The 13,572-nt window shown below is 39.1% G+C and overlaps 1 protein-coding gene across 5 annotated transcripts in view; it reads left to right on the top strand.

The window, feature by feature from the left end:
- The window catches only part of ARFIP1 (ADP ribosylation factor interacting protein 1), a 71,817-nt gene that overhangs the window by 40,299 nt on the left and 17,946 nt on the right, over positions 1-13,572 (top strand). For all 5 annotated transcript variants that reach the window (XM_060246640.1, XM_060246638.1, XM_060246641.1 and 2 more), the window contains 3 exons: positions 1,647-1,759; positions 11,624-11,845; positions 12,209-12,366. In XM_060246640.1, the coding sequence (XP_060102623.1) occupies positions 1,647-1,759; positions 11,624-11,845; positions 12,209-12,366 (493 nt within the window). The remainder of the gene's footprint in view (positions 1-1,646; positions 1,760-11,623; positions 11,846-12,208; positions 12,367-13,572) is intronic.

The raw sequence follows: 13,572 nt of genomic DNA, 5'->3' as shown, positions 1-13,572 counted from the left end.
TCATCATTGGAGTCCATTCAGCCCTGGCAGCTCATCTTTGTGCTAGCAAGGTGTTGTTTGGCACTTAAGAGGTTGTATGAGCAGTAATGTGAAGGAACACTGCACAGTTTGCAGAAGTGAAACATATTGTGATTTACTTACATTAACAAGCATTTTTTAAAAAAAAACATTATCTATTTGACTTTTGTATCATCTGAATTAAATAAAGTATGGCTATCATGACCTATCTGAATCATTGATGTTTTGCTTGCAAGTCTTCTATGAATGTCTTCTGCCTGGAGCTAGATTCTACTGCTTGAGCATCATGTCAGAAATTTATTTCTGCTCTTGAGAAGCACTAAACTGATAACACTGTGAATTTGTGTAATGCTGCATTGTAAAGAATGATTCTGATCAGAAAGTGTGTGCACAGATGTAGCTCTTGTCACTTGAAGAAATGTGAATATGGCTGCTCCTTCCCTCTGCATTGCAGTGTCTTTGCAGTAGCCACTAGTGTCACTGCAGAAGCGGAATGTTTCTTCAGAACAGCTTCATGCATCTCTTCTAGAACATGAAAACATCTGAAGTATCAATGCAGGCCTCAGATTCAGTGGGAGCTCACAGGAGCACAGCTCCTGAACCTTTGAGAGTTCCACTTCCTCTTTCTGAGAGTTCCACCTCCTTGTCCATTGAATAGTATGTGCAGCCGCATAACAATCCCTGGATAAGCTCCACCACCTATTTTTCTACAAAATGACCACTGCCATGGATGATTCATGCAAGGAGCTCTGGGGTCAATTTCAGGTCCCTAGCACATGACCTTTGTGTTTAGATATCACTGCATCATACATTAAGTACTCATCACAATGCCTGCACCATTTGCAGAATGAAATGTGACACTGTGTAAATTTTTGCTGGGATTATAAATGAGGGTGTTAAAGAAGTAGGGGTTGGGCTGGAAAGAGTGCAAATACTTTTTGAGAGTATTTGAGCAGCAATCCAATACACTCTGTAGGTTTTCAACTTTTAGGTGGAGTTTTTAATTGTCCTTTACATTTGCTTTGAGATAGATTCAGCTTTGATTTCTGATAGGACCTCTTCATAAATCAGCAGACAGTAACATTTTGTGTCAGTCTTGCAACCTGGATCCTATGCCTATTTGCTCTAGAATTTGCTGTGGCTTGCATCCAGTTAAGCTTTAATGCGTTTGTAGTCACAGTTTAAGAAACTAATGAAATTATTGGTGGTAAAGCTTGAAGGTATTTAGTGCTGTATATTGTCCTCATGCTTGGGAAAATCCTAATTCTCCAGAATGCTGAGACAAATATCTCAATTGCATGTGGTGAAAAATGAAGCATCTGGCTAACTCTGTAATGTGTTGGGTCTACTTTGTTTTTAAAGTGTGCTGTTTAAGAAAGACTGTATTTTAAAGTAGTTTAATTAAGAGCTCTAGGTTACTAGTAATAATAGATGTCAATACAAATGCCCAAGCAATCTTATTTTGTAAAGTTAACTTATTATAATACTAAGGTCCAGATTAATAAACTAGTCTCTTCAGAATGATATAGAATTTTTTTTACTTTGTAGCCTTTTACTTTAAATATTTCACCATTGCAGTCATATCAACACTTGAGTATCTGATTTCTTATTTGTGGCTTCTAAAGCAGGCAATATACGAATGCAACAAAAAAGTGGACCAGTTGTTCTGGCAGATGAGGTGAAGAATCCAGCCATGGAAAAACTGGAACTTGTGAGAAAGTGGAGCCTAAACACTTATAAGGTTTGTATTTATTTACAAACGATTCACTGTATTCACTTCAATATCCTGACATTTTTGCTTCACATGTAAAAGGTTTTGGCAGTTTATCAGAAAGAAGTTTAAGTAAGACTGACATGCGTCGTTTTGTTTTTCTTCTAATCTTCTGGTACGCTGGCATTTTGGGGATGAAGGAAGGTTATGAAAGGCATATAGTAAGGAACATAATCTGTTTTTAAAGTTTGTCAAAGAATCTTGAGTGTCAACTTGTCTTGAGCTAAAATGAATCAATAGTTATTCAAAACAATCATGTAGCATAAATGTTGAATTTGGAATGAATTGCATCACTAATAACACTTCTGTCTGTAAGAAGTTCACAATAAGATCTTAACTTTCATTATTACATCTCATGGTTTTGAGTTTGTGGATTTCAAATTGTAAAGCAGGAGACACTTCATGTTTCAGTGGTATTATTTTGTGATCTGGGTGGAGACTTTCTTATGTCACCTTTCAACAGGTTTCTCAGTGAAGTGAATTGCCACTCCTTTAATCTGTAATCTAGTAAAGTGTTATGTCAGGACTCTCCCACCCATCAATGCTGCTCATATTGTCACAGCTATATCACCCCTGCAAATAGTGAACTCAATGATCTAGTGCCTACCAGTAGTGCTGCTATCAAAAAGATAAGGTTATATACACGGGGAGGGCTTCTTAGCCATGTAGAAATGCATTGATTTGTAAATTTTTTAAAGCCTCCAAATATTTCCAATGAGAGCTGAGTATGCTTATTACCCTTCAGGAATCATAAAACATTGTGAGCGTGGGGGTGAGTGGAGTAGAATTAGGGCTTCAGACTCTAGCAGTTTATAGCAGAACCTGCAATCTTGTTGAAGTAGGACCTATTTCTAAATGTATTGTGCTTTCCAGGATTCACTTGCAAAGAAAGCCCAACCTACCTTTTCCCTCTCCCAACCTAAAATGCAGTACTCAGAGTACTTTACACTGAGCAAGTTTATTTTTTACTGTTTGTTTATAAACATAGTATTGCTTAGGAGCAGATAGTATTTCATGGCCATTTTGGGTTCCAACTCATGGTTTGGTTAATAATTTCTCCTGGGGGATGGAAGAGTTGAAGAATACATCCCAGGAGGCATGCATCCCTCAGTACTAATTCCCTAGAATAAAATAGTACCAGATCTGAGTAACTGGGAAAAGCTATGTTAGGATGCCAAATCTCTTCAGTTTAGGAAAACAATATAATTAATTTTACTGTATAATTCAGGTAGCCAGTACATGCAATACATTCCTTTTCTGCAAAGAGTCAAAATATTCTTTGTGTCTGGATAAATGTAATTGCCTTATTGTACATTCAGAATCTCATGGAGAACAGTGTGCCTACCGTGCCACTAACATCAGATACCTCATTTCACATAGTGACATCCTATGTAAGTGCACAACATTCCCATCACTTTTATCTAGCCAACTGTAAGCCAAACTCCATTCATAGAACAGAACTTATACATTTCCCCCCTCCCCCGACCACATGCACACACACTGGCTGTCCACTGCACTTATAAAGTGCCCTTTTACCAATGGGAACAATCAGCGGATATGACTCAATATATTTGTGCCAGATAATGCAGTTGTCTTGCTCCCCATTTTAAAGATTTAAGGGTAATGCTTTTTTAGCATGCATATTTTGGAAAGCATGCATGGGTATTACAGAAGTTAGAAATGATATGCTTCTGGGGTGGCGTAAGTAAGATCTGTCCTGCTATCTTGGTATATTTTCAGAATGTAAAAGCTGAGCATTGTTACCATACCCCTAGCTGAACATATTGTACAATCATATGATATGCTGTTGACTATACCAAGATTATATTGGTTTATAAATTGATTATCCTTCTAAGTACATTCTTAGAGAAGGCTGAAATTACTTCAAGGTGAGACAAATGATTTGTATGAATTGGTCCTGGATTAAATTTATGAACAACTTCAGGCAAATAATTTGTCTTTGATGTTTTATTTTATTCATTTATTTTGCCCTATCTAACTTGTAACTCTGGGTTATACCAAGTATTACATTTTGTTTCATGATTATTTTAAAATAATTTTACAAATGCAGTAGCTGGCATTGCGTTTTGAGAAGGCAAATACTATGTGGATGGGAGTTCCTCTAACTTGTTTCTTCCCTACCTTTTTCTTGCTGTAAAAAGCTATCCTCAAAACCATTTTAATTCTTGCTGGGGGGGGGGGGAATAGTGGTACCCCATACATTTTCTCTAGTAGAGGTAAAAGTTGCTAATCTGTAACTGTTTTTGTGGGGAAAGGGCATAGGAAGAATGGATTTAAAGAGCTCATCTACCACCATCATTCTCCATTCCCCCCCCCCAATTTGGAAAATAAAAATAGAAGAAAATATACTGTGTGGTTTGTGCCTTAGTTGCCTTTTAAAACAGAATCTCTGTTCACATCTGTCATTTTTTTGTTAATAATATTCTTGAGTGTCTTGTTCCCCATGCAAACAGTTTGGCATTATGACTCGTGGTTCACAATACAAAAATCATTACCTCAAATTATGTCTAATGAAAAGTTGATGCAAGAACATTCATTAAAAATTGTTCTAGGGACTAGGAAGTATCCTTGGTGTGCAGTCTAAAGAACTGGCACAGGCTCTGTGTAGGAAGTTCCATGGTTACATCAGGTTTCAGTTGTCTGGAGCCAGTATGACATGCTATAAAAGATCTGTTGCCAGTATTGGGAAAGGAGGATGCAAGCAATAGGTTGTATCTGCCATTCTTCTGGTAGAAGTGGATCTTCCCTTCACCAGCAGGCTTTGCTGGAGATCCTTATAGACAAAAAGCTAAACAGGTTAGTGGGCTGCATTAAGTAGGAATATTTGGGAAGACTGATCATCCTCTACCTTTTATTGTTAAGGTTCAACCCATTTTTAAAAAGGGAATGTTAGTATGGAAGGTCCTAATTCTTCAGTCAGACAATGCTGGATGTTTCTGAAGCACATAGTTTCAGAATAATTTTACTTTGAGATGAATGGGAGGCAAACAGTTGTCAAGGGCAAGAAGGCTCCAGGCAAGCTAACATAATGTTCATGTGACTTATTTCTGTATCCTTATGTACATAGCTGATTCTGTGTAAAATAATTCCAAAGAGGGGAGTCTTAAGAAGAAATACTGACAGTAAATAGGACAGTTTCTGTTCAGTTTCACGGCTTTTGTGCAGTCTCACATTGAAACTGCACGGGCTAACTGCTGAGGTGAAATTTCCAAGGCTTTTCAGTTGATTCTGTAGTGTGAGGAGTGTTCCCCAGCCCTTTGACACTAGCTGGCTCCTTCCTGCCAAATCTGGCACATGAACAAGGGAGAAAAGCAAACCCTCCCCTCAGTCTTTCCCTCACCACTGTGGGGAAAGGATCATTCTGTCTAGGGATGGGCACAAACCAATCCACGAACCCAAGTTTGGCACGAGCCAGGCTGGTTCACAAAGCACGAACTAGGGGTTTGTGAGAACCACAGGATGTGTCTCCACTATCTTGAAGAAATGCATAATTTGGGGGCTTCTGCTGTAAGAAGTATACACTCCAGGCGCACAATAAGGTCTCCCAGTTAAAGGCAGCTCATTGGGAAAGCTATATTGGTGCCAGAAACTCTTTCCTCTCTCATGCCTCAGAACCTGTGAAAAGGGGCTCTTATATAGAGATGTGAAAGCCTGGAAAAAAACCTAGGGAAATAATGGGGGTGGGAATGTTCCCACCTCAAGGCCCGCCTTTCTTCAATTTTTCTAACTGAAAAATTGGAAATTTTGAGTACCAGAAAAAAAACTATTGATATATGATACATTTTCTTAGTGGAATACTTTTAAAGAAAAGGTGGTCATGCTGTAGTGTAGACATATTCAACTCTTAAATCCAAGATGCATGTAGAAGGATACCTAATCTTTATGTGGGAAGCATTCTGGGCTTTCACTGCTTCTCAGCTGCTGCATGCCTTCTATTGTCCTTTGACCTTTTTATTTCTCCCTCAAACCACTGTGACACATTTACCCATAGAATGGGTAAAAAGTAGCTTATTGCCCTAGCTTGCAGGAGGGAGAAAAAAGATTAAAAGAAAGTGGGACAGAAACTGCACCAAAAGCTCAGGGAAAAACTGAAAGTTCCACAGAGAATTTAGTTTTCTTTAACCAGATAGCAAAAATTAAGGTACATGTGCTAAGATAGCATACAGTGTATAAGTTTGCAATTTTCTCTCAAGTATTGGGTATATTTGCAATTTTGCTTGTACTAAACTAAGGCATTTGTAACTTTTTAATTCCATAGATGTCAAATATTGCAATGTTATATGTGTGATAGTTTGCAGCCAGAGGGTGAAAGACATGGGCATGGTGCAAAGTTGAATTCCTCTTTCTAAAGCCGGTCTGCTCAGGACCCAAGTCAGAATAGCTCTTGATCCATGTTTTCAATTTTTGGAGTTAGATAAAGAGTGTATAACTTACCTAACACAGGTAAGGGGCTAATTGTACAAGAATTTGTAGGATTCTTGGTGTCTCCTTTTTAGTGAATTGGTATAAAAATAGCCTGCCTCCATAGGTAGATGCATCTATCACCATGAATAATTTAGCAAGCACTGGGGCCCACTAGGAAAGGTCAGCTTTAAACAAGTCAGGAGGAGTGTAATCTGGCCCAGGAGTCTTGCCTGCCTTTAGGCAGTTTATTAGTAGGATGATCTCAGCCATAGTTCAGGGTCCCAGTGGAGCAAACTGTCAAAGAGACCTCCATTAATGGAGGGGAGATTGCTGTAAAGGAATTAAATAAATTGTTAAAATGTGCCTCCCAAACAGGAAATTTGATAATTTAGTGCTTGGCTGTTTTTAAGGCCCTTGGAAGCTATTTGCCAAAATGATTTGTTATCTCTATTTGCCCAATGGACCAGCTTAGTTGCCTGTAAAAGTGTTTACAGGATTTGAGTCTGTCCTTACAGAGACCTTTAACCTTCATATAAAAGGCAAGAGAGTGGCTAGATTTGGAAAACTTAAAATGGCTGTAGGCTCTTGACCTCAACACTTTCAGCTGTCAGCACTCTGGGTCAAACCATCTGTTTTTGGGAGAAGGTGAAATAACTCTAGAATGAACCAAAGGTACAGTGTAATTAGATTATAACACATACATCAGCTGAACGAATAGATTATGCAGTCTCGGGGGTCAGTAGATGAAACTCTTATTTTTCAGGGCCCCAGTAAAGGGGGCATTGAGATTAGGAGAGAATCCTGGAGACCGCATATTGATTCCTTCTCAGTGGCTTGAGTTTAGTAACTGGTGTTGAAGAAAAGGGGGAGATAGGAAATGGGGAAGTTGACAATGGAGAAGAAAAGGCTTTAAGACAAATTAAAAGAGCAGATAATTACTTTCTAGAACCTCACCAATTGAAAGGAGGATACCTAATCTACTGTATATAGGAGGAAGTGATACAAATGTAGTTAATAAGGCTAGTCCCTCAAAGAAAAGTAAATTCTCCCTGAGGGTCAAACTAACTATTGCTATTATTTATCAAAAGGTTATAGTGGGCTGCAGATCAAACAAGAACCTGCAAAATGAATTCTCTTGTTCTTTATAGATCTGTCATCCAGCATTTTTAGTGAGTAATGGTATCCAAACCAGCACTTAAGAGTTAATCAGTGCCTCATTCAGTGAGCCTAGTTGGGCATTTAGGTCACCAGCCAGAAAGACAGGAACTTCTAGGTACAGTGTCACTAAATATTCTAAGTAAGTCTAAAAAGCAAGGGTTTCTTTATTGGAGGACAGAGGAGCCAAATAAGACATTCCTCAAAATGAGAAATTGGTTAGATAAAAACAGACATAGTGTCTGGAGGGAGTGATATAAGCAGGGTTCATTGTACCTTTGGTTCGTGTGATGAGACAGGAAAGGCTTGCTCTGAATTACTCTTTGAGTGTCGGCATGGAAAAAGAAAAGAAACCAGGGAAGTGGTTTAGTAAGCCAAGTCTCTTGAAGGAGGATAATATCACAAAGGCTTAACTTCTGTACTAGCTCCTGGTTGAGAGCTTTCCTTGCCCATCCTGTAATATTCCATGACATGATGTTCATACTTCCAAAATTCAGTCATTGTTATTGATCTAATGCTTCTGTGGCTTTGAATTTGCTTTCTGGAACACAAACATTAGAATATTTAACATGGGGACTTACAGGGAAGCTTGGAAGTGGTGGTTAAGAGTTTCCATATGCCTCTGGGCAAGTTCACAGTCTTCTAAGAACCTCATTTCCTACCAGTCTGAAGGGGTTGGATGGATGTGCATGAGGACAAAGGCCCTAATGAAAGTGACCCACTGCATCCCGGAGAATGTGCCAACATCTGAGGGGAGACTGGACATGGAAGACTAGTTTTATTCTCTACATGCCTATTTTAATGATAGTCATATGAAGTTTAGCAAGGATATACTGTTCTGAAAGAGACAGAAATTTATAGAAATCTAACAACCTGTCTTTTTAAAAGTCTGCTTCAGGACTATAGGACTTGAACTTAAAAGAAGGGAAAGAAAGATCAGTATGTATTTCTGTGTCTCAGCTGACTGCATACACAGCCACACTTGCCTGTGATTGTTGTTCTGTGCAGGTACGCATCCCTCCCTCCTTTCCCCACTGAGCTTTGGCTCTATGCATCCTTTAATGCTCCATGGCAACAAAGGGAGCACTGAGAGGAAAGTCACATGCTGGTTTTGGCAAGGAGTTTGCTTGTGCTGAGTGACAGAGGAGTGCTCCTTGAACTATGGAAAGGGCTGGAAAGCTTTGAACCTTTCATCTCTGAGTGCCCTGTACATGCTTAAAAGCTCATGCTTTGTTCAGGTCTGTTTGAGATTTCTATAACCTAAAACCTACTGCATGGCTCATTGGATGTCCCATTCTTCTGATTGTACTTGATTTCTGCTATGTAATCCACCTTAAGAGCCCCGTGGCATAGAGTGGTAAAGCTGCAGTACTGTAGTCGGAGCCCTCTGCTCACGACCTAAATTCAATCCCAGCGGAAGCTGGTTCAGGTAGCCGGCTCCAGGTTGACTCAGCCTTCCATCCTTCTGAGGTCAGTAAAATGAGTACCCAACTTGCTGGGGGGAAAGTGTAGATGACTGGGGAAGGCAATGATAAACTACCCTGTAAAAAGTCTGCTGTGAAAACATGAAAGCAACGTCACCCCAGAGTCGAAAACGACTGGTGCTTGCACAGGGGACTACCTTTACCTTTTTTTATCCACCTTAAGTCTCAGTGAGAAAGCCAAATGATAAATAACCAAATAATATAAATAAATAATAATGTGTATCTGCGGAGAAGACCACATGATGAACAACACTTATAGGCAAGTGCAACCCTGTTGACTGCTGTCCAGCAGTTCCAATGGAATGGATCTGCATTGCCTATGCTCTCAGACACATGCACACATCTTAGAAGTCTGAAGGATCAGGTTATCTGAATTACCACCCTGGAACTCAAGCAGGTACCTGTTAAAAGTATCACTGACTATTAGCAAAGTTGTATGGTAATATCCATGAACTGCACTAAGATAACACTTGCAACACAACAGGATCATTGAACAATATGTGATTGGAGAGGAATGAGAATGAGGAGAGTTAAGTCTTAATTGGTCACTTATCCTATACCACTTCTCCAGAGGGTGTTTGTTTGAAATAAGGATTAAATTAATGAAATGTTTCTTTTTCCCCTCAAAAAATGAATGGTAAATTCTTTCACATCCTTTGTGTTCTGCTGCTTGGCTTGTTCCTCAGACACTGGTAAACTTAACTAAGTTCTACGGACTTTTGATTTAGGCATACTCAGAAGAACAAGTAATGCTGAAGTCATCTGGTCTCCTATTTTCAGGATGACTTGAAATCCTTTTAATGAGTTATTTGCCTCTTGCATGTCTACATAGCAGCAGTAACAAAAAATGACATTTTTAGCCTTTAGCCAGAAAAATACGCAAGTTGTTTTTGCAGACAAAACCAGTTTAAAATTTATGAACTTGCTCCAATTGGCCTTTCACAGGATTATTTGCACAAATCAGTGCAATGTTGAAAAGCCTATTTTTAAGGTAACTTTTAAGCTCATAAATTGGGCTCTGATACAAGGTAAAATTCCAAGCTCATGTTTTAGCAACATATACAGTCTATTTGTTGCAGTTTCATTTTGGATGCACTGCCTGACAAGTGAGGGCTTGCAGCTGGTGGCCTTTTTTGACATGACATTTCCACGTCTTAGTTCAAGTGACAATTACAGTGATGTGGTGAGGGTAGTGGTTGGTCATAAGGTAAACTTAGTTTAAGTTAATGGCAAGAATAAGAGTAGCAGTAGCTCTTGGCTACCTCTCCCCTGTGAATGAAGGAGTGTGTCTTAGAGTTGCTAGGTGGCCTGGTTCTAGTTTAGTTGCTAACCGGAGATGCAGAAGTTGACCCAGACTGATTTCACACTAGGGCTTGTTCTGGGTGGAGAGCACTTTTGCCCCCACTGCTTCTTTCGGTTTTCACACAAGTTGCTCCAGAGCTGCGAGTTGGCGTGCAACTTTTCTGCAGCAAGCAGAAACCACTTGTAAGAGGATCTTGCTTGCTGCAGAAAAACTGCATGCCAACTCACACCTCCAGGGCAGCTTGTACAAAAATGGAGAGAAGCGCCAGGAGCAAAAGGGCTCTCCACCCGGAACAAGCCTAGTGCAGAATCGGTCCCAGTCTTCAATAATATATTTCACAGGCTTCCAGTGAATATCTTCATAGTCCTGCAATCTGTCCTTTCAGTTTATTGAGCAGCGCACACTGATTTGCAATAGACCTATGTAGGTGGCACTGCCTGATCTTTTGACACAGCCTACTGATTTGCAAGAGACTCATGGAGATGTTACTGCCTGATCTTTTGGCACAGCCTATGTGATTACTTTTATACCAAATTTCTTGACTTAAACTGCTAATGGTATTTTTCTCCTTAGTGATTTTACAGTGAAAATATTTAAATAGTACACACTAACCTGGGTGAATTTCTTCCTGTAGTCATATGTTGGAACAGGCTTCTTGGATTTCAGTTTTTTTTGTGTGTGTGTTATAGTTGTTTTAAACCATACCAGAATATGCGGATTCAGTAATAGTTTGATATTTGGCATCATATGCTGATTATAGGAAAATACATGCTTTTATGTCTTCCTTGTTACTTTATCTGTGTCTTTGGGGAGAAAAGCCAATATTTACATGTAGCAATATTCTTGTGAAATAATCACCCTTGCTCTAATTTTCTTCCATCTTAGTGGGCCTTTTTCTTTACTGTATATTACCTGAAGTATGTTCCAGATTCTGTATAGTACCTGAAAGCCTGTTCCAGATTCTTTGCTTAAATACTTTCATACCAAGCATACTTTTTCTCTAAAGCTCATTGACTGTGCCATCCCACCATCTTCATTCACCTACTGGAGAATATCTGTTATTAATCAAAGCTTACATTCTTCTACATGCTTTTAAAACTGTTTATAGGGTTTCTTAATTGCTTGTTGGGGCTTTGTGCCAGAGGTTTTTTCCTGTTTTGGAAGTCCTTTAAATGCCGTTTTCTACTCACTTGTCAGATAAAGGAGTACCCAAATGATATGTGATACCCACATTTGGAAAATTCTGGTAGTTTTACGTGAAAGGGGATAGCTACAGAAAGCCCTTCACCTACACCTGCTTTTTTCCTGTTGGGGACTAAATGCCACGTGTGGCATTCTTTCCTTATTCTGTCAGTGATATCATGCAGATAGAAACAGTGTGGATGAGTTGCAGTGGAAGGGAGCAAGTTGGAACTGGATGCATAAGCTTTTGCTGAATTTTAAACTCTTGTTTTTCAAAATTTACAGTGCACTCGTCAAATAATCTCTGAAAAACTGGGCCGAGGTTCACGAACAGTAGATCTGGAGTTGGAATCCCAAATAGAAATCCTGAGGGATAACAAAAAGAAATATGAAAACGTCCTGAAACTGGCACAGACATTGTCTACACAGCTTTTCCAGATGGTGCATACACAAAGACAACTTGGTGACGCATTTGCAGACCTGAGTTTGAAATCATTAGAACTCCATGTAAGATTTTAATTGCTTTTTATTGCATTAACAGGCTGTGGTCATATTCCTAAAGTTGTTTCATTCAGTTTTCAGTAAGGCTGACTAATAACTGATGGCTTCTTTGAAATTAAATGAAGAAAATGTGCACAGGATGAATTATTGCCTTGCCTAAACTAATTTGTAACTAATATCTGTCAATTCTGTAAACTAATATCTGTCAATTCATTTGTTTTTATAATAAGCTAGTAGACTGAATAGGGGTATATGATCATAGGCTTCACTCCCCAACATATGCAGCAAGCATGCACTGGCTTTGATATGTAATGAATAACTGAGAATCATTAAAAAACACCACTAATATGTCTTTGCTCTCTTTAACAGGAAGAGTTTGGATATAATGCTGATACTCAGAAACTCCTTGCTAAAAATGGAGAAACTCTTCTTGGAGCAATTAACTTTTTTATTGCCAGTGTGAACACTTTGGTGAATAAAACTATTGAGGATACATTAATGACTGTAAAGCAGTATGAAAGTGCCAGGTAATACTTCATGCAATATTATCTATAGTTGTTAAGAATATGGTTTTGAGACACAAGTTATCCTTTTGTTGAACCGTGTGTTGTATATGTACTAAATTAGCCATGCTGGATTGGTTCTTACCAACTTTTCCACTGGTGCAGGAGGGAGGGAGGCCTATTTTTACCTCTGAAAGGGTTACGCTTAAGATTTTGGGACCTTGGTAGTAAAAAAGTAAATAAGAAAGATAGCTACATGAAAGAAGGTAATTAGGTTAGACCTTCTTCCCTCTTGTGCCATGGAAAAGCTGGTAGGATCCAAGTCCTTGAGTGTGTACCACATTAAGATGCACACTGTATAAGAAACAAATTTTAATACTGAATATAGATGCTGCAATCTCAACAGTGTCTTTAGAAGCCTGTAAAGGAATATTGTGTACAGCTATGTTTTCCCCTATCACAGTTCCTTTTCTGCAGTTCAGTTTAAAAATAACATGCTGGGTTGATAGTGGGAACTAGGGGTGTGCAAAAAATTTTTTGGTAAAATCTGGATTTGGGGCACAAAGATATTTGAAGGATATATATATCTGAATAGCAGATTCGGTGCCTGAATCTGGTTTGGGAGATACTCTGCTATTCCTGTATATGCAGCTTGATTATACCCTATGGGCCATGGAAGTCAGTGGCAAAACATAGGGTGTAATGTCTGGTGGGGAAGGGGTTTGAAGGAGAGGCACCAAATTTGCAAATCTGCAGAAGTCTCTCCCCTGAGGAACCCCCAAGTTTCAAAAAGATTGGACCAGAGGGTGCCCCCGTCCCACAATTGTTTTCTATAAAGAAAAAAAAATGTCCTTCCACGACACTACCCGCTTCTGGGGAGGTCTCTAGACTTTGTTCTTTTGTGGAGTTCCCCTCCGGGTCTCCCTCTGTCATGTCCCCCTGGCTAAATTATGAGCCCCTTTGAGAAAGGTTATTTGAACTGGAAAAGCTGCAAGCTGCCATGAGCCCATGAGCATGTTCATGGACTCAGAGTGTTTTACTTGTGTATAGTGTGTAGACAAACCCATATTGCATGCCCAATTTGCTGTCAAATTGTAAAGAATGCAGAATGTGATACAAGAATTCAGGAAAAAATAAAATTGTCTATCTAAATATATAAATAAACTGATTTTTAAGAAATGTGACTGCATGACTCTACAAATCATGCAAGTTATGCTAACTTTTTCTTCT

This window comes from Heteronotia binoei, chromosome 9 (genome assembly GCF_032191835.1).
Source record: "Heteronotia binoei isolate CCM8104 ecotype False Entrance Well chromosome 9, APGP_CSIRO_Hbin_v1, whole genome shotgun sequence".
In the NCBI taxonomy this organism is placed as follows: domain Eukaryota; kingdom Metazoa; phylum Chordata; class Lepidosauria; order Squamata; family Gekkonidae; genus Heteronotia; species Heteronotia binoei.
This window is presented reverse-complemented; position numbering and strand designations above follow the sequence as displayed.